The sequence below is a fragment of the Octodon degus genome, unplaced genomic scaffold, assembly GCF_000260255.1.
Source record: "Octodon degus isolate 3935 unplaced genomic scaffold, OctDeg1.0 scaffold00382, whole genome shotgun sequence".
NCBI classification, from domain to species: Eukaryota; Metazoa; Chordata; class Mammalia; order Rodentia; family Octodontidae; genus Octodon; species Octodon degus.
Genome location: NW_004524958.1, coordinates 318380 through 336741, shown reverse-complemented (window position 1 = coordinate 336741; position 18362 = coordinate 318380). Strand labels below are relative to the sequence as shown.

Genomic DNA, 18362 nt, shown 5'->3' with positions numbered 1-18362 from the left:
CAACCACCAATTTCCTACAGTATGACCAGTAGTTTAGTCCAGGGATATGTGTTCTTATCAAATGTTTTCAAAGACAAGTTAAGTGATGGAAATGATAGCAAATAGCTGCGTGATTTTAGTCCTTTCCTTTATGATGTGTATCAGTTTAACTGCCGGTAGCGGTGTGGGCCTGTAGTCCCAGGGCTCGGTAGCCCGGGGCAAGAGAATCTCGGAGCGGTCAGTGCGTGCAAGACCCGCCTGGAATGCACAGCGAGACCCTGTATCAAAACAACAACTAGAATATGTATCAGTAAAATCACAATAATAATAACGCTCCAGTGTCATTTTCTTCAAGGCTCGAATCGACAATCTTAGGTCTATGAAGGTCAGAAGTTGCGTCTGCTTGCCTCGAGTTGCGTTCCCGCAGCTCACGACGGCGCCTGCCACACAGCGAGCCTCAGTGAAATGATGAATGAAAGGGTGACGTTACTCACTCTCGCGCAGCCTTTGCCCGTCGGGATGGCACTACGCATGCGCACACAGCGCTTCGCGTCGGGCGCCCGGCCGGCCAGCGGGGTGAACTCAGTGCGCCTGCGCAGCAGTTTTAGCTACCCCCCCCATCCCGCGCGCTCGTGCGGGAGCCAGACTCCATTTCCCGGCAGCCCTTGCGCGGCCCGGCCGCCTGCGCCAGCGCGCGGCGCCTTTGTGAGCGCTGCCCGAGCCTGGACTTCGGGCCTGCGGCGGGGGAGGCGGTGAGCACCGGCTGCTGCCCAGGAGCTGGCTGGCTTGCCCCCCAGGGAGCCCGCGGAAAATGGGGGTGGTGTGGCAACGCGGCGGTGTGTGACAGCGGCTGACCCTTGACAGTGTGAGACCACGCCGCCGTGGGTGACCGCCCGAGACGCCGCGACAGTGTGGCAGGGTGCCGGTGTGTGACAGAGCGGAGGACCATGTGACCGGTGACAGTGCGAGCCGGAGCGAGCGGAACCGGGGAGGGTGAGGACCGTGAGGCGGCGTGACTGCCCGCGAGGCCCGCGCGCCCGGACGACCCGGAGGACCTGCGCCCGTGCAAGACCGAGCCGCGGCCGCCGTGCGCGGCGCCCCGTGACAGCGTGTGCAGCCGTGCGCACGGTGCGTGTGGCGGTCGGGGCCGTCCGTGAGCACTGCGGGAGACCGAGGCCGCGGGAGTGTGACGCCGCGCGACAGCGTGAGAGCCTGTGCGCGGAGCCCGGGACAGTGCGTGAGGCCATGCCGTCGTGTGCGAGCAGCCCTGTGGCAGAGACGCTGCTGGGGTGCGTGTGCGAGTGAGCCGGGGAGCCCCTGCCGCTCCTGCGTGTGCGAGGCACTGAGCATGTGCAACGGCGAGGGACCTTGTGAAAGTTTGTGTGACCAGGGTGTGACTTTGTGGACAGAATTGGACTATGTACGTGGTCTGACTGAACGTGGGTGGGCTTCTCATCCCCAGAACTATGGTGTCTTACCAATACGTTATGCTGCTCCTTAAATGCTTGCTTCTTAAAGGCAGTAAAGTCCAGTGCAAAAGAACTCATGGTTAGAAGGTTCTTCTGAGTGTTCGTGTATACCTGGGTCCCTAACACACATCATATACACTCACACCCCCCTGAAGAAATTGATCACTAAAGTCAAGGGCTTGGTTTTCAGGGCCACCGTGACGTCCTGACTGTGGTGTAGTGTCTTGTAGAACATTTGGCCCTTCTGATGCATGCTCAATAACTTTATCCCTCATCTCTGTAAAAAGGGTTTGGTCATATTTCATCTCATCATTATCGTATAGAAAAAGTAAAAATTTAGACCTGCGTTGACTCATCCATTCCCATAAGACCTTAGTAATCACCAGTGGAACATCTTCATGAATGAAAAGGTGAAAAATCCTTGCTTGGTAATAACATTCTTCAGTTATTGTTCATAAATAGAAACGAAGAGATAAGTTATTCAAAAAATGTATGTTGCAGTCTTAGATATAAAGCACATGGGGAAAAGGATTGCAAATTTAGTTAAACTGACCTCATTCAGTGACATCTCAAATCTACTTCTAAAAAAAAAAATGCAGAAAAACCTACCTCTTTAGTTGACTGAGAAGAAGAAAGAATCAGTTTGTAGGCTTACTCTGGGAGCTGCAGGGAAGACCTAGCATTTTTATGGTTTCTTTTTTCTTCTCCAGCCCTACTTTCTCAGGATACTGTCCTCCTACAGAGGACGTGAAGGAGGACAGAGCTGTCATAAATCCTTAAAGTCTTAAAGCCATGTCCAAGGTAAGAAATGTCTCTTCTTCCCTGAAAAGTCATCGTATTTTTCAGGTTATATGAACATTTTGCTTTTCTTCTTAAACTTCCTATCCTGACAACATCTCATGTCTCCAGTGACTATGCTCCTCATGGTTTCCATACCAGAAAAGGAAAGGAAGTCCTGAAAAAGGCCACGAGGTTCCTTTTGACCCCTAGCTAGTCTTTTTCATCTATTCCAGAGTTAGTTCAGGAACCTCCTATGGACCGGTGAGCCACCCACAGAGCCCGTGGAAAATATGGATGGTATGGAAATGTGATGGTATGTGACAGCAGTTGACCTGTGACAGTGTTAGACTGTGCTACTGTGGGTGACCAACCGAGACTCTGTGACCAAGTGGCAGTGTGCCAGTGTGTGGCAGTGGGGAGAACCATATGACCTATGGACAGTGTGAGACAGGAGAAAGACTCAGGGAAGGTGACCACTATGGGGTCAGTGTTCAGCTAAGAGCTCTCAAGGGGCAAACATGGGCTCCTGGATGCAGTGTGAAAGCCGTCCTTGTGGGAATGTGACTTGCTACTGTTGAGGTGTTCTGGTGTGCCTGCTAGCATGGAGCTCTCCATTACCTGAGTTCGAAACATAGGCAAAACACAAGGGCCATTGGGTAGACTTAATCATAGATTACAGCAAGGTTTCTTGTTCAAGGTGATTTTGTGGAGTAAGTTTTAGCTGGGTGAATATTAAAGTATAGGTTTGCTAGGGCATGATTTGTCAAGGTACTCCAACCTTTGAAAAGTAGGAGTTGAAATAGTAATGCAGGTTCATTTTAGGGACATCTTGAGTTAATAACAGGCCACAACAATGATATTCTAAGATCAGTGAATTAATATGAAAATAATAGAAATGTTCTATACCCTCTCTGGCCTAAAATGTAATACCCACTATCCACACCTGGCTATGAAGACTTGTATGTGCTAACGTGACTAACAAAATGATTTTTTTGTGTGTGTCTGTGTGATACTAGTTATTCAACTCAGGCTTTCACACTGAGCTATATCTCAATTATTTTTATTATTATTGTTTTGTTTATTTTGCAGCAGGGTCTTGCTAAGTCACTAAGCTGTGCAGGCCAAGCTTGAATTTGTGATTCTCCTGCCTGAGCCTCCCTGAGTGTTGGAATTATAAGCATGCATCACCACACCTACATTGAACTGAACTTTTAATATTAATTGGTTTAAATTTCAATAGCCATGTGTAGCTAGTAGCCAGTGTATTGGACAGGGCAGATCTGGGCCCAACGCTAACACTGAGAAGAAAATTATGGGTAGACCTTTCCACATTATTTATTGCACAGGTGAAGAAAAAGATCACAAGAGGAAAGCATCCCATCCTTGCCACCAGTTGGTGGCGGAATCAGATGTAATGAGTTGCACAGAATAGATCCAGCCTGTCAGCCCAAGTGGTATTTCCAGACCTGTCTACGCCTCCTGAATGGTAGCCTCTTGGTGCTGTGACCCATTGAATTTCCCAGGGAAAGTTTAATGCATTTAAAAAAAACCTTTAATACCTTTCAAAAAATATTACCCAAAAAGTGTGTATTTCAAGTATAGTGCTCGGCCGAGGGAAAGAGCTCAATGGTAGAAGTGCCAGCCTGGCAAGCGCAAGGTCCTGAGTTCGATCCCTGGTACCAAAAAAAGAAGTAGAGTTGCTGAAAATAGTATATAGCTGGCTGGCCTTTTAAAATCTAGCCTGATAAACTCGGTCTTTTAATTAGTGTTTAGTACATATAGATAGTATTAAAACCTACGATATTTGATTCCACTTATGCCATCTGCTTTTTATTCATGTGTTTCTCATTTTTGCCTTTTGAATAATCAGGTATCTCCCCATTTTCTTAATAATTATACATAAATCTTTTAGTAGTTATTTTTAAGGTAACATACACCCATTACTTATGATGTAATAACTTTCTTTACTGCCCCAGTGTATCCCGATTTCCCCAGGTTGAGAAAGGCTCTGGGATTTAGTGTGAATAACCTACTACTTTATATTTGGTTGGTTACAGTATTCAGTTATTTTCCAGTTTCGTACGTATATGTAGAAGTCTTTTCTCTACCAGTCAAGATTCTCTTTGACACTGTATATCTCTCATAACAGAATATCAGAACAATCCAAGAAGTCCTCTAGCGATTCTTTAACATACTTTGGATCCTGTCTGAAATTTTTGCTGTATATAAGATGTTTCTTCAAAAGTATAGGCAATTTTATTCTAACCTAGGCCTGTGTCAGGGCCTCAACACTCACTGAGCAAGAATGTGTTTCCGTCCTTTCAGGATTTGGTCACTTTTGGGGATGTGTCTATAAATTTCACTGAAGAGGAGTGGGAATGGCTGAACCCTGTGCAGAGGAATTTGTACAGGAAGGTGATGCTGGAGAACTACAGGAGCCTGGTGTCACTGGGTAAGGCGGTGTCCCCATAATCCAGAATCTGCACAAAAGACTGTTCCGGGAATGTCACTGGGAAGCCCCCTCCCATGTGTCCCAAACTAAATCCCATTCTTCCCCCTCCTAATGCGCACATCTTCCTATGACCAGATTCTGGATCTGCTCCACAGGTGTGGCTAATTCCTCGTTTATTTCTTGTAAGCAGGAATTTCTGTTTCTAAGCCAGATGTGATCTCATTATTGGAACAGGGAAAAGAGCCCTGGGTGATGGAAACGGAGGGAGCAGGAGACATACGCCCTGGTGAGTGAGAGAAAACCGAGAAAGTGGGAACCATTGCAGGGAGACCTGAGCTGTTCTGAAAACCTCTGGCTTACAGATGGTCTTCCCAGGTAGAGCTTAACAAAGGCTCAGGGCCTGGGAAGAAACCCCGAGGCATCTCTCCCACGAGCTCCCTACTGTATTCTCTTTGTCCATGCTGTCTCGCAGCTCAGTGACTTCTCTGTTAACCTGCGTCCCTGTTCTGTGGGTCCAAATAGCACACTGTTTCCTTGTCTTTACTTTTTTAGTTTTGTACAAGTTGACTCACTGCAGTTTTAAAAAATCTACACTTTTTCCCTTTTCAGTTATTCATTCTTTTTAGATTCAAGGATCAATACATTTATCCGTTCATTTATTCTTCCTCTGAGTTTTTGCTTTAAGCACAGCATCCTGCTAAATTCTTGGAATTATTGAGGCGTTTGTAAACTATCAAAGAACAAGAAGCATTTCTAGTTTTATTTTCATGTCTGTAGCTGAAAGAAGATAGCATTTAGTAAAACAAGCAGAACCAAATAGGTTAGAGGAAAAAAAGGATGAATTGGCGGGAGACAGAAATTTATTTTTATGTAATGTGAAGATTTCTAAGTATAAACACTCAGTATACAATGAAACTGAGAAAGAGAGGCTCAGAGAACTCTGGATGAGAGATGTCAGTGGGAATGAAAACCACCAGTTTTAAGAGTTTAAATCGCAAAGCCTGATGGTAAGTCCTTTGTGGGAAAGTAGATCTTTGACAACTTTCTTAACGTTCTCCATGGTAAGTGAATTAGCTCGGTCTAGTTTCTGTCTTTGATTAAGCTTTAGCATTTTAATGTTCCTAGGTAATTATCCTTTTCATTTAGATTATCAGATTTATTTCCGTGAATTTGAACAAAGTGATCTCTTAAAACACTTTGTACTTTTTTAATAATAGTTTTCAATTTTAATTTCTTATTTTATATGTTATTATTCTTGAAAGAAAGTATTAGGTTGCTACTCATAAATCAGTTTTATTTATTTTTCAAGAACCAACTTATGGATTTCTCTTGTTAGGATTAACATTATTCTGTTTTTCAATTATTTTTGCATATTTTCTACCTTTTTTCTCATTTATTTCATTCTCCATATTGCTAAAGGGAAAGGTTAACCAGTTAATTTAATTCTTTTTTTTCTTTAGCTATTTATTTATTTATTTATTTTGGTGGATTCGGGGATTGAACTCAGGCCCTTGCGCTTTCCAGGGAAGTGCTTATTTCACTAAAGCATCTCCCTAGCCCCTAGCAATTCAGTTTTTAAGGGTTATGAATTTTCCCATTTCTTCACCTGTCTCCTAGAGTTTTGTTATTGCTGTTTCCTATATAATCTACAGTTTTAAATTTACCCTTTACTTAAGAGTTGTTTAAAGGAGATCATTCTGATTTTGTTGATCAGATTCCTTTATTATAGTTGACCTGATAGCGTTAACATCAAAGACTATTTAGAGAATAAATTGGAGCCATATGAGTTGTACAGTTTGAGGAGTTTTGACACTGGCATACCCTCATAAACCCACCACACAAGTGAGACACCTCACGCTAGCATCATTTCAAAAGATTGCTTGTATCTTTCACAGTGTGTCCTTCCCTCTACCTCCAATTTCATCCAGCCAAATTATCTCTCTCCTTTAGGATTAAATTGTACCTAAAATAAATAGAATCATACAGTGTGGCTTTCATGATATTTGGCTTACTTCACTTGGCATGACGATTGTGAAATTCGCCCACCCTGGTGCATGTTTGAACAGATCGTTCCTTTCCTTGCTGAGTAGAAGTCCATTAACCACTCTTCACTGTGACTAGATAAATATATTATTCATTTATCCACTTACTTGGTGATAGACCTGTGGTTGGCTGTAGGTTGGGACTATTGGGACTATCATAAATAAAGCTGCTAGGAAGCTATCATGTGTAGAATTTTATGTAGACATGTATTGTAACTTTTCTAAATTCAGCCTAAATTCCATCATGGTGTTTACATGGTTAGTTTTGTGAGAAATTGCTGGTTTTCTGAAGGGGTTCTACCATTTTTCATTCTCTCTAGTGTTGTGTGAGCATTCTAGGTGTGTCATGCCCTCACTAATCTTGGTGTTGTCGGTACTGTTTTAAGTTTTATTCACTCTAGTGGTTGCTTTGCCATTTGTTCTTTCGTTTTTGTTTGTTGGTTGTTTGGTTGGTTGATTGCAAGACTAGGGATTGAGCCCAGGGCCTTTGCACTGATCTACATCCCTAGCCCTTTTTATTGTTTGTGCTTTGCTTTGTGTTGTTTTGATTTTGATACATGGTCTCACTAAATTGCTAAATTGCCCTAGCTGGGCTAAATTTGTGATCCTCTTGCCTCAGCCTTCCAAAGTGCTGGGAATAGGTGTGTGCCGCTATGTCTAGTTTGTTTTGTGGTTTTAAAAAGGATTTCTGTATTTAATAATACAATGAACATATTTTATATGTTTATTTTCCATAAGCCTGTCTTTTATAAACTGTTCAAAGCTTTTACCTCTATTTTACTGGGTTGTCTTATTGAGTTATAAAATGTCTGAATAGTTTCAAGTAAGCTCTTCGCATTTTATATGCACTAGGATATGTGTATAACTTGCCTTTTTTGTTTTTTTACTGTTATCTTTGGTAGGACCAATGTTTTCAATTTTTGTGACATCTAGTTTATCTCATTCTGTGCTTCTTATGTCTCAGAAATACGTGTCTTGCTTAAATTCTTCCATTTCTAAGAAATTGTTAATACAACTAAGTCATAAAGATTTTCTTTTAGCAGTTTTATAATTTTAGCTTTTACATTTAGGTCTGTGTCAACTTTGAGCTAACTTTGGTGGTTTTTTATGAGCTAATGACTGAAGCTCTTTTTCCCATTATCAATATGCTGTTTCTTCATTACCCTTTGTTGGAAGACTTTCTCATTCCTGTTGTATTTTGATACCTTTGCCAAAAATAGTTGAATACATGTGTTGAATTTATACATCATTTGTGGAGGGATTGACATCTTTTTTTAATATATATTTTAGTACAGGGTCTGCAGGGTCTTTCTACACAGCCTGGACTCAGAGATTCCCTGTGTTGTTAGCCTCCCAAGCATTGGGATTGGATACCACCATGGATACCACCATGCCTAGTCTCAGTTGCTGTCTCAGTGCACCTCGGGGGCAGGGCCAGTGTGGCAGGCTGCAGACCGAACCCCATTCTCTGTGCTTGCCTAAGCAGGTGCTTTAGTCCATTGAGCTATCTGGCCAGCCCTGGGACTGACATCTTAACAACGCTGATTCTTCTAATCCATGAATATGATATAAGGCATTTATTACAGGTTTTTTTCATTCCTCTTAAGAATATTTTAAAGTAGCCAACATAGTGGTTTTGTGTGCTTTTTACACATTCTTTCCAGGTTTTCGGGTGCTATTACACATAGAGTTTTAAAATTACATTTTCCAGTAGTTTACTGCTAGTATACAAAAACAAAAACAGAAAAAAGACTCCACCTCCTAACAGCAAGCCAGGTATAAACCCATAATCTAATCATCTTTCAAAGCCCTAGCTTTAAGCATATGAGGATTTGGGGGGACATCCATACTGATGGGATAAATTCTATTTGATCAAGACTATAGTTTTCATATGTTCCTGGTTTGCTACAGTTTTGTAAGTTTTTCACATGCTCATATACTACATTGATCTTTGGTCTTAGGGCTCACTTTCTTGTAGTTTCTTTACTTGGCTTTAATATCACTATAATTCAGGCCTTGTGGAAACAAATTGATTTCATTGTTTTGTGAAAGAGTTAGGTAGAGTGTTGTAATTTTTCTCTTGAATTTTTGGTAGACTTTACTAGTGAAGGGCCGGCAAGAAAGCTCAGTGGACTAAGCACCTACTTAAGCAAGCGCAGGGACCAGGGTTCGATCACGCCATGTCATGCTGAACCTGGCTCTGGGCATGCTGAGCCAGCCACCGACACCAGAAGTGGTGGCACGCACCTGTAATCCTAGCGCTGGGGAAGCTGAATAAAGGAGGATGGCTGCAAGTCCAGACTGCATAGTAAGACCCTGTACCAAATTCATAATTAAAAAAAAAAAAAAAGAATTTACCAGTAAAGACATCTGTGCCAGTACTATTTTTTAAGTAACAGGTTTACTGTATATGTAGTTACGCCAGTTATCTACTCTGTCTTCGATCAGCTTTGACAGGCTGTATTTTTAAAGGAATTTGTACATTTGTCTTAGTTAACCAATTTATTAATAAGAGTTCTTCGTAATATTCTTATCTTTTCAATGTCTGTAAGATGTGTGATGATAACTTCTCATGATGTTGCTGATTTCTGTTTTCTGATTTTTCTTGATATGGGATCCTTCTATAAAGAACCTACTTATTTTATGCTGGCTGTTTTCTAATTTGTTACTTTCTCGATTTTCCTTTTTTGTTTCTGTTTACTTTTCTTGAATGTACTTTGGTTTTTTACCCCCTTCTTGAGATGGCACCTTTGATTATTGATTTTTATACTTTAATTTTTTTAATATAACCATTTTAAAATTATAGACTTTGCCTTAAGTACTGTTTAAGCTATATCCAGTTAATTTTGATGTGTTATGTTGTCATCATCAGTAACTCCAAGATATTTTCTGATTTCTCCTATTACAATAGTTTGATCTACAAATTGTAAAGAAATAGATTAATTTGTAGATGTTTTCAGTTTAGTAGATATCATTGTTTATTTTTTATTTAACCCTGCTGAGGTTGGAAAATATACTGTCCTTGATTTGAGCATTTTTACTCATCGCCACATGGCTTATGGTCAGGCATATGGTCTGTCTTACTGATCACACATTGCAGAGCATATTGTTCTGTTAATATAAATTAGATCAGCATCATTCATCAGGTTGAGATCCTCTATATATTTATTACTTTTTACCTAGTTTGGTCAGTTGCTGAGCATCTCGTATTACAATTACCCAGTATGATGATGCAATTACCTATTTGTTACTTACATTGCCAGTTTTTCTTTTATTTGAGGCTCTGTATTAGTTACATACATATTAGTAACAATTTCTTCTTCCTGGTGAATTGACCCTTTTATCATTGTGATATGGTCTCTTTATTTTTTGAAGTACTTAGGTTTTGGAGTTTATCTGACTGAAGTTCATAGAGGCATTCTAGGCTGATGCTTACAATTTACATGTTGCATCTTTATCTGTCTGGTTATTATTTACTTGCACTGTATCCTCATATTTATTGTGAGTTTTCTGTGGACAGAATTGGATCTTCCTTTTTTATCTACTCACTACCTTTTAAGTGGATATGTAGTCAGTTAATGTTTCACACACAGTTTGAGCATTCCTAATATAAAACCTGAAAGGCTCCAAACTCTGAAACTTTGATACAAATGGAAAATTTAACACCATAAAACTTGTTTTATCTGTAAAATTATTTAAAATATTGTATAAAATTACATCTGTTTTGCATGTATAAGGTATATATGAATCAAAAATAAAACGCAGAGCATGGTGGCACACAGTAATCCCAGTACTGCAGAGGCTAAGACAGGAGGATTGAAAGTTCAAAGCCAACCTGAGCTACAGAGCAAAAGTCAATCTCCAAAAATTAATAATAACAACAAAATGAATAAATAAGTGAATTTTGTGTGTCATACTGAGGGCTTATATAAATATTCCAAAATACAAAAATCTGAAATATAAAACTTTTCATGCTACACTGTTAAAGAGATACCCAGTCTATAATTATTTGTATAATTTATTTGGCTCTATAATTAAACTGCTTTTCTCTTTACTCTTTTATTTGTACACACCACCCCCATTTCTTATGGTATTTTGAGGTAGGATCTCACTATGTAATTTAGGCTGACATTGAACTCACTATGTAGCCCAGGGCCTTGGACTTGTAGCAGTCGTCCTGCTTTAACTCTTAGAGTGCAAGGATTATAGGCATGTGCCACCACGTCTGACTCTTTTCTTTCTTATTTTCTTAGCCCATTGACTTTTTTGAATATCTTTTAGAATTTTTATTTATTTTGGGACATTGTAGTTAGACATTTTTATGTTATGCTTTCAGTGGCTACTGTTGGACAGTAGTGCTGAAAGTGTAGTCTGGGTCCAACAGCATCCCCTGGGGACCACTCCAAATGTAGATTCTCCCTATAATGAATACATTCATTATGTATCATATACTAATAAACTTTTGTTTTTTTTAAAGAAATGGGGTCAGGGAGATAGTTCAGCAGCATAAACACCTGCCTGACAAGTGCAAGATCCTGAGGTCAATCCCCAGTACAAAAAAAAAGAAAAAAAAAATTGGTGATGGAGCTGGGGATTTGGCTCAGTGGCATAGTGCCTGGATGGCAAGCAGGGGGTCCAGAATTTGATTCCTGGTACCAAAACAATAAATAAATAAAATGTGAAATGGGGATTGTTAACCTCATCCCAGACCTACTCAATCAGAATTCTATGCATGGGGCATGGTAGTCTATCTTATTAAGTTCTCTTTGAGTCTAATGAGAATATTATAAATGACCATATTTGCGTTTGTACCTTCTTACCACTGTTTTATCAGATAAATCTTAGCTAACTAAGGTTCAGTACTACCTTGCAGTCATTTCATGTTCTCCACCAGTGAGCCTGTAGGACTTCATCCTTATGTTGATATTCCTGGAGACACTCATGAAAATGATATGTAATTGTTTCATTAGAAGGGAGGTTGGAGTTTGGAAGGGAATTGAGGCAGAGTTTAGTGTCTCAAACTGTATTATTGTTAGTATTTTTTTATTTGATGTCATTAACTGCTATGGTATCATATCCAGTCCAATGGTAATATTCCATTTATTTTTACCCATTTACCCAATTTATGCAATCAAATCATTCTGAGAAGATGAGTTACTCTGATATTTCCTGTGTTATTGGTTCGTTATTTATTCTGTGGATACTAAGTATCTTCTACATGCCCATCCTCTTCTACATGATGCATGTTGAAGGGAGAAAAGAAAAAAAATCTCTGCACATGAAAATGTATAGTCTAGTGAGGATAGAGTAAATTAGCATGTAATATGTTAAGTAAAAGTGAGGTAAAAGGTGGGAGATGATAAATATGTATATTGGGTGGTCAGGGAAAGTCATAGTAAAGAGAAAATTTGTGAGTAGAACTTCAAGTGAAAAAAGGCATTAAGGGATTCGGTAAAGCAGATACTGAGACAGAAACCTTACAGAAAAAGAAAAGCAAATGTAGTGCTCTTAAAGTGGAGATAAAATGGGCTTGCCAGGTAGCTCAGTGAATTAAAGCACCTGCTTAGGCACACACAGGGGCCAGAGGTTCAATCCCCGGCCTATCCTGCCAGCCCCACAGCCGGGGCACACTGAAATGGCAAATGAGACTGGGCATGGTGGTGCATGCCTGTAATCCCAGAACTTGGGAGGCTGAAAAGCAGGAAGGTCTGATCTGTGTAGTGATACCCTGTAGATCCTGTACTAAATACATTTTTTTAAAAAAGTGGAATAACCATCTAACTAAAGTGGCATAAGCAAGTATAAATATGAATTGATTAAAAGCCAGGTCCAGGGGCTGGGGAGATGGCTCAGTGGAATAAGCACTTCCCTGGCAAGTGCAAGTGCCTGAATTCAATCCTCGGTTCCGCCAAAAAAAAAAAAAAAAAGCAAAAACCAGGTCCAATAGTACCTGTTTATAATCCCATTCAACTTGGTTAGTTTAACAAAATCCTGTCTTAAAACCAGAAGCAAAGGGCTAGGGATATAGCTCAGTGGTAGAATATTTGCCTAACAAGTGCAAGGCTCTTGGCCCTTAGTTTAATCCTCAGTACTGAAAAGATAAGGAAAAAAGGAAGTGCTCTAATTTGAGACTGAAAAATGGAAGCTAGAAGATTGTATTAATAAAAGAAAGATATATGATACAAAATTAACTTTAGGGGTCAATTGAAGTTTATATTTAGTTGGAATTTATCATGTAGGAAATGATTTTCATGGTGAACTTTCTGTAACTGCAAAAGTGTAATCAGTGAATTTCATGTGAATTCTGGTATGTTTTTACCTCTGGGAATCCAGTGGAAGTGTTATATTAGTTATATATGATTAATTTGACATTTTCCTTTTTAAGGTAATTAAGTTGACTGCAGGGTAACCTGCAACAAGAGAGAAAAGGTTTTGGAAGATTGTATAGCTACCTGAGATATAAAATGATAGTTTTACATGAGGCCTTTCAATTTTCTGTGCTTTTCTGATACACAGTTTACTGCTTACATGAGATTAATTTATTTCTTCAATCAGCTTTGTTAAGCCCTTGTTATTTGTGATCACATAGTCTTTAGACTGCTTTAAAAGTTGTTAAATCCTTGAACTTCTTCTAATTGTATTTTTCTAGTTTTGTTTTAGAAGTTTCTTATCTTAAAATGAGTAAATGCAACTCATTTATTTTCTTAATGTCTTTTAGATCGGGAATCTGTATTTAGATCCAATGAATTTTCATCAGGACAAGATATTAATGAAGACTCGGCCAAAGTAATGACAATGGAAAGAAGCCATCTTAGTTATTCTTTTGATTATCCCAATTTGAAAGAAGATTTTGAAAGTGAGGACTGGTTTGAGAACAAGTTGAGAAGTCAGGAGGTACATTCTAGTCAGGTGATCATCACTCATAAAGAAGTCTTCCCTGAAGATCAAAGTAATGAGTATAGTAAGTCTTGGCAAACATTCCAGAAGGATGCAATACTAGATATACAACACAGTTTCCCTGCAAAACAAAGAGCATGTAAACATGAGTCAAAAAAGAGAATTTACCGGAAAAAATCTGTTGAAATGAAATACAAGAAAGTTTATATGGAAAAGAAACTTTTGAAATGTAATGAATGTGAAAAAGTCTTCAATCAGAGCTCATCCCTTACTCTCCATCAGAGAATTCACACTGGAGAGAAACCTTATGCATGTGTTGAATGTGGGAAATCATTCAGTCAGAGTGCAAACCTAGCTCAACACAAAAGAATACATACAGGGGAGAAGCCTTATGAATGTAAAGAATGTAGGAAAGCCTTCAGCCAAAATGCACACCTTGCTCAACACCAGAGAGTTCATACTGGAGAAAAACCTTATCAGTGTAAGGAATGTAAAAAAGCCTTCAGCCAGATAGCACATCTTACTCAGCATCAGAGAGTTCATACAGGAGAGAGACCTTTCGAATGTATTGAATGTGGAAAGGCATTTAGTAATGGTTCATTCCTTGCTCAACATCAAAGAATTCATACAGGAGAGAAACCTTATGTGTGTAATGTGTGTGGAAAAGCCTTTAGCCATCGTGGATACTTAATTGTACATCAGAGAATTCATACAGGAGAGCGACCCTATGAATGTAAAGAATGTAGGAAAACCTTCAGCCAATATGCACACCTTGCCCAACATCAGAGAGTTCATACTGGAGAGAAACCTTATGAATGTAAAGTATGTAGGAAAGCCTTCAGCCAGGTTGCATACCTTGATCAACATCAGAGGGTTCATACAGGGGAAAAACCTTATGAATGTGTCGAATGTGGGAAGGCCTTTAGCAACAGCTCATCACTGGCACAACATCAGAGAAGTCATACTGGAGAAAAACCCTATATGTGCAAGGAATGTAGGAAAACATTTAGCCAGAATGCAGGCCTGGCTCAACATCAGAGAATTCATACTGGAGAAAAACCTTATGAATGTAATATTTGTGGGAAAGCCTTTAGCTATAGTGGATCTCTTACTCTACATCAGAGAATTCATACTGGCGAGAGACCCTATGAATGTAAAGACTGCAGAAAATCTTTCAGGCAGCGTGCACACCTTGCTCATCATGAGAAAATTCATACCATGGAAGCATTCTTGACCTTTTCTCCCTCATCTCCATCCAATCAGTTGCCAAGACCTGTGGGTTTTATCTCCTAAATTTGTCCAGAATCTGACCCCCTTAATCCACTTGGATTTCATCATCTTTGTCATATGTATATTAATCTATTTAACATAGATCCTTATGAAAATAGCTTTCTATTTTGCTGCCCTGTCTTCCCTATTGCCTCTATCAGTTGTCCACATTCCAACCAAATTTGTATTTTTAGTATAAAAGTTTTAGTCATATTTCCTTAAAAAGTCCCCTGGTGATATCCCATAGTTCTTAGGCTAAAGTACACATTCCTTAAGATAGCTTAAAAGATCTCCCTGACCCACAATTCCTTTTTCCACACTACAGTACAAAGCCCTTATGTCAGTATCCATCTAATTCTCTGAACATATCCAGATTTAGGAACTCATTCCAACACTAATATATTCTGGGATGCAGTCCTTGCTTTTCCATTTTCTAGCCCTAATTTAGGGGTAGCATTTTGTTCTTTATAAACTTTAGTCTTACTCATCTTGTTGGGATATTGGTACTACCTCAAAGTCAATGGGAAAATTATATATGAATATTAGCAGAGTGCCTACCATAAACTAATAAATAGTGTAAAATAAAAAGGAACCATGGCATAAAAACTAACCATGAACCAAAAATAAGCAGTAACATTGGTCTGGAAGAATGTAAGATTTTTAAAGTAGAAATAGTAATTTGAGTGGTGAGATCTAGTAAAGTAGGATGATCATAAGATCTTATGATGTATGTAAGATAGTGGCTTCAAGAAGAATGTGTTTATTACATGGTAAGCAAAATAGCATAGGCATGCACGTTGCCAGAAGCTAGTTTTTCCCTTTTTTTTTAAAAAAAGCATTTACTGAGATGTATTCATCACATGTAAACAAAAGCAAAATACTAATTTGAAACACAATTCAGAAAATTTGATGTTATCCCAGCACTCTGGAAGCTGAGGCAAGTGGATCACTGCAAGTTCAAGGCCAGCCTGGGCTACAAAATGAGTTCTAGGCCAGCCTGAATTGCATAGTAAAACCCTGTCTCAAAAAGAAATAAAAGTTGTAACATTTCTAAAATTTGAAAACTAAAGGGGAAAAGAAACCAGAGCTATAGGTCAATCAATACTCAGAGTGGCTTGATAAGATATGCAGTTAAATGAATAGTAATACCTTTAGGAAGACCTGTGCTTTATAGTTCTCCAAAGTTCAAAACACTTCTATTGCCTTATATCTATCCTGGCTTCCTGTTGGCTTACTCATGAAACATGCAGTCAGTGCAGTAAGAAATGCACCAATAAATACAGATACAAAGAGAATGACGAAAGTTTACTGGAGGATAGAAATGAGTATACACTGAACCTCTATGAGAATTTTTTGGTATTACACAGATATCAGCAGTAGAAATCCACAGATTTTACCTCAAAAAATTTGTCATTTTTTAAAGTTTTGAAATACTGTGTGACATGGGGGCCGGGGAGATGGCTCAGTGGTATAAGCACTTCCCTGGCAAGCACAGGGCCTGAGTTCAATCCCCGGTTCTGGAAAAAAAAAATGCTGTGTGACATACATATACATTCTTACACATAAGAGAAAATGCATACAAGTGACATTTCACATCAGTGGTCTCAGTACTAAGGAAACCAAGAGTACTTAGAAAATCTGATTATGTTCTACACAAAAATCATTTTTTCATTCTGCATGAAAACTCCAAGTTGTTTGGCTGTGGAGTATAAATTAGAGGACATGTAACATTTAATGAAATAAGGATATCCATTCTAAATGAGTAAGAGTCAAATGGCCCTTTCACTTTTCCCACACACAGAATCATAGATTGGTTGTATAACTTCTTTAGTATGGAAGTTCTATATGGTCAAACAGTATAAATGATTCTTTAATTCCTGGATTGGGGGAAAGTTTTTGCAACATAAGTAACCTATAAAATCCATATTCTTAACATAAAAGTGTTCCTAATTACTAAATGACTTTTCATCCCATTAGTAAAGAATATGACAAAGTAACAAGTAATGGTATACATGTGGTAAATACTGAATCTCACTGTGATCAGAATTACAGTTAAAACTAGTGAAAATTCAACATACTAATAAATTTATTCTAATGCATAGGAAAGGAACTACTGCTGTACACTGATGCAGGAGAGTGTGATTTGTACAACTTTTTGGATAAACAATTTGCCATTATCAGAATTATTCAGAAAACCAATGGTTTCTTGTACAATTAAACTTTTCCTTGTGGATCCCATTAAACACATGGGATAATGTGAAAAACTACCAATAAAGGCAAAGTCTCAGTGGAATAAAAATTTTAAATGTTTTAAAAGATAAGAGGAATAAAGGGGCCAGCCTGATAGTTCAGCAGACTAAAGCACCTGCTTAGGCGGAGTGCAGTGGCCAGGGTTCGATCCCCTGCATGCCGTGCCAGCCCCACCTGCGGGGCATGCTGAGATGGCCATTGAGACTGGGCATGGTGGTACGCACCTGTAATCCCAGCACTTGGGAGGCTGAAAACAGGAGAATCACTGAGTCTGATCTATGTAGTGAGACCCTGTAGATCCTGTCCTAAAAATGGAAAAGGAAAAAAAAAAAGGAATAAACATGTTAAAGTATAGTAGAAACTGCTACCTGGGAAGTCTAGCAGACAGAAGTGTTTCAGTAAAGGGGGCCACTTTACCCAAAGGACGCTATGAGACAAAATTGGGAATGGAAAATAATTATAAATCATAGAAAAAAATCGGATGGCAAATAAATTAGTTCCTGTCTAACCTCACTTGTACTGAGATGCAAATTTCAAGAGTGTAGTATCAAATATTTGGAGTGCTAAGAAGAAATAAGTGCTCGCTGTCACTTTTGAAAGTGGTGAAATTTTTAAATGTTTACTACTGTACACACTGGTGGGCAGGATAGTTGGTACCTAAAAGGTTGGAAACAATCTAAGTTCCATCAGAGTCATGACTTGACCCAGCAGTTTAAAAGAATGGACAGATAATGTTATGTATTTGGCTAAATGACTTAGGTGTGGAAAAAGCAAATTTTCCAGAATTTATGTGGTAGTGTGATCAGAGTATGGTGAATGTTCAAATTTTATAAAACAAATATTACATTAAGAAACATTGCCATTATTCCTCATTATTTCCCCCTTGCTTCAAATAGTTATCCCATCATTCTTGCCACTATTTTTTTAAACTTTTAGGGATAGTTTCATATGCAGTTCAGGATGGTGCAAACTCACTTTGTAGCCCAGGCTGTCCTTGAACTCTCAGTGATCCTTCCGTCTTAGCCTCCCAAGTGCTTTGATTACAGGCATGTGCCACAATTCCTTGCCTCTTCTGAAGCCGTACTGAAAGTTTTCTTTCATTAGTGACTTTAGTTAACACTGTCATGGCTGCCTCAATGTCTTGAATCAGTTCAAAATATTTGCCTTTCATGGTTGTCTTGAATTTGGGGCAGAGCCAGAAGTTATGTAGCACCAGATCCAGAG

General features: G+C 39.2%; 1 protein-coding gene across 2 annotated transcripts; it reads left to right on the top strand.

Annotated features, from left to right (window-relative positions):
- The first annotated feature begins 1185 nt into the window (after window positions 1–1185).
- Window positions 1186–15838, top strand: Znf583 (zinc finger protein 583). 2 transcript variants are annotated; one of them, XM_004648303.2, is made up of 5 exons: window positions 1186–1268; window positions 2159–2249; window positions 4554–4680; window positions 4871–4966; window positions 13441–15838. In XM_004648303.2, exons 2-5 carry the CDS (start codon window positions 2241–2243, stop codon window positions 14910–14912), a joined length of 1704 nt encoding a protein of 567 aa, XP_004648360.1. In that variant the 5' UTR covers window positions 1186–1268; window positions 2159–2240; the 3' UTR covers window positions 14913–15838. The 2 variants fall into 2 exon arrangements, with proteins under 2 accessions (XP_004648360.1, XP_023564286.1); XM_023708518.1 differs by having other exon boundaries at window positions 4868–4966.
- Window positions 15839–18362: the final 2524 nt, after the last annotated feature.

Coding starts and splice junctions, on each gene's coding strand:
- Znf583 (XM_023708518.1), top strand. Junction 4,681..4,867: donor CAGGAGCCTGGTGTCACTGG/GTAAGGCGGTGT, acceptor ATTTCTTGTAAG/CAGGAATTTCTGTTTCTAAG. Junction 4,967..13,440: donor AGCAGGAGACATACGCCCTG/GTGAGTGAGAGA, acceptor AATGTCTTTTAG/ATCGGGAATCTGTATTTAGA.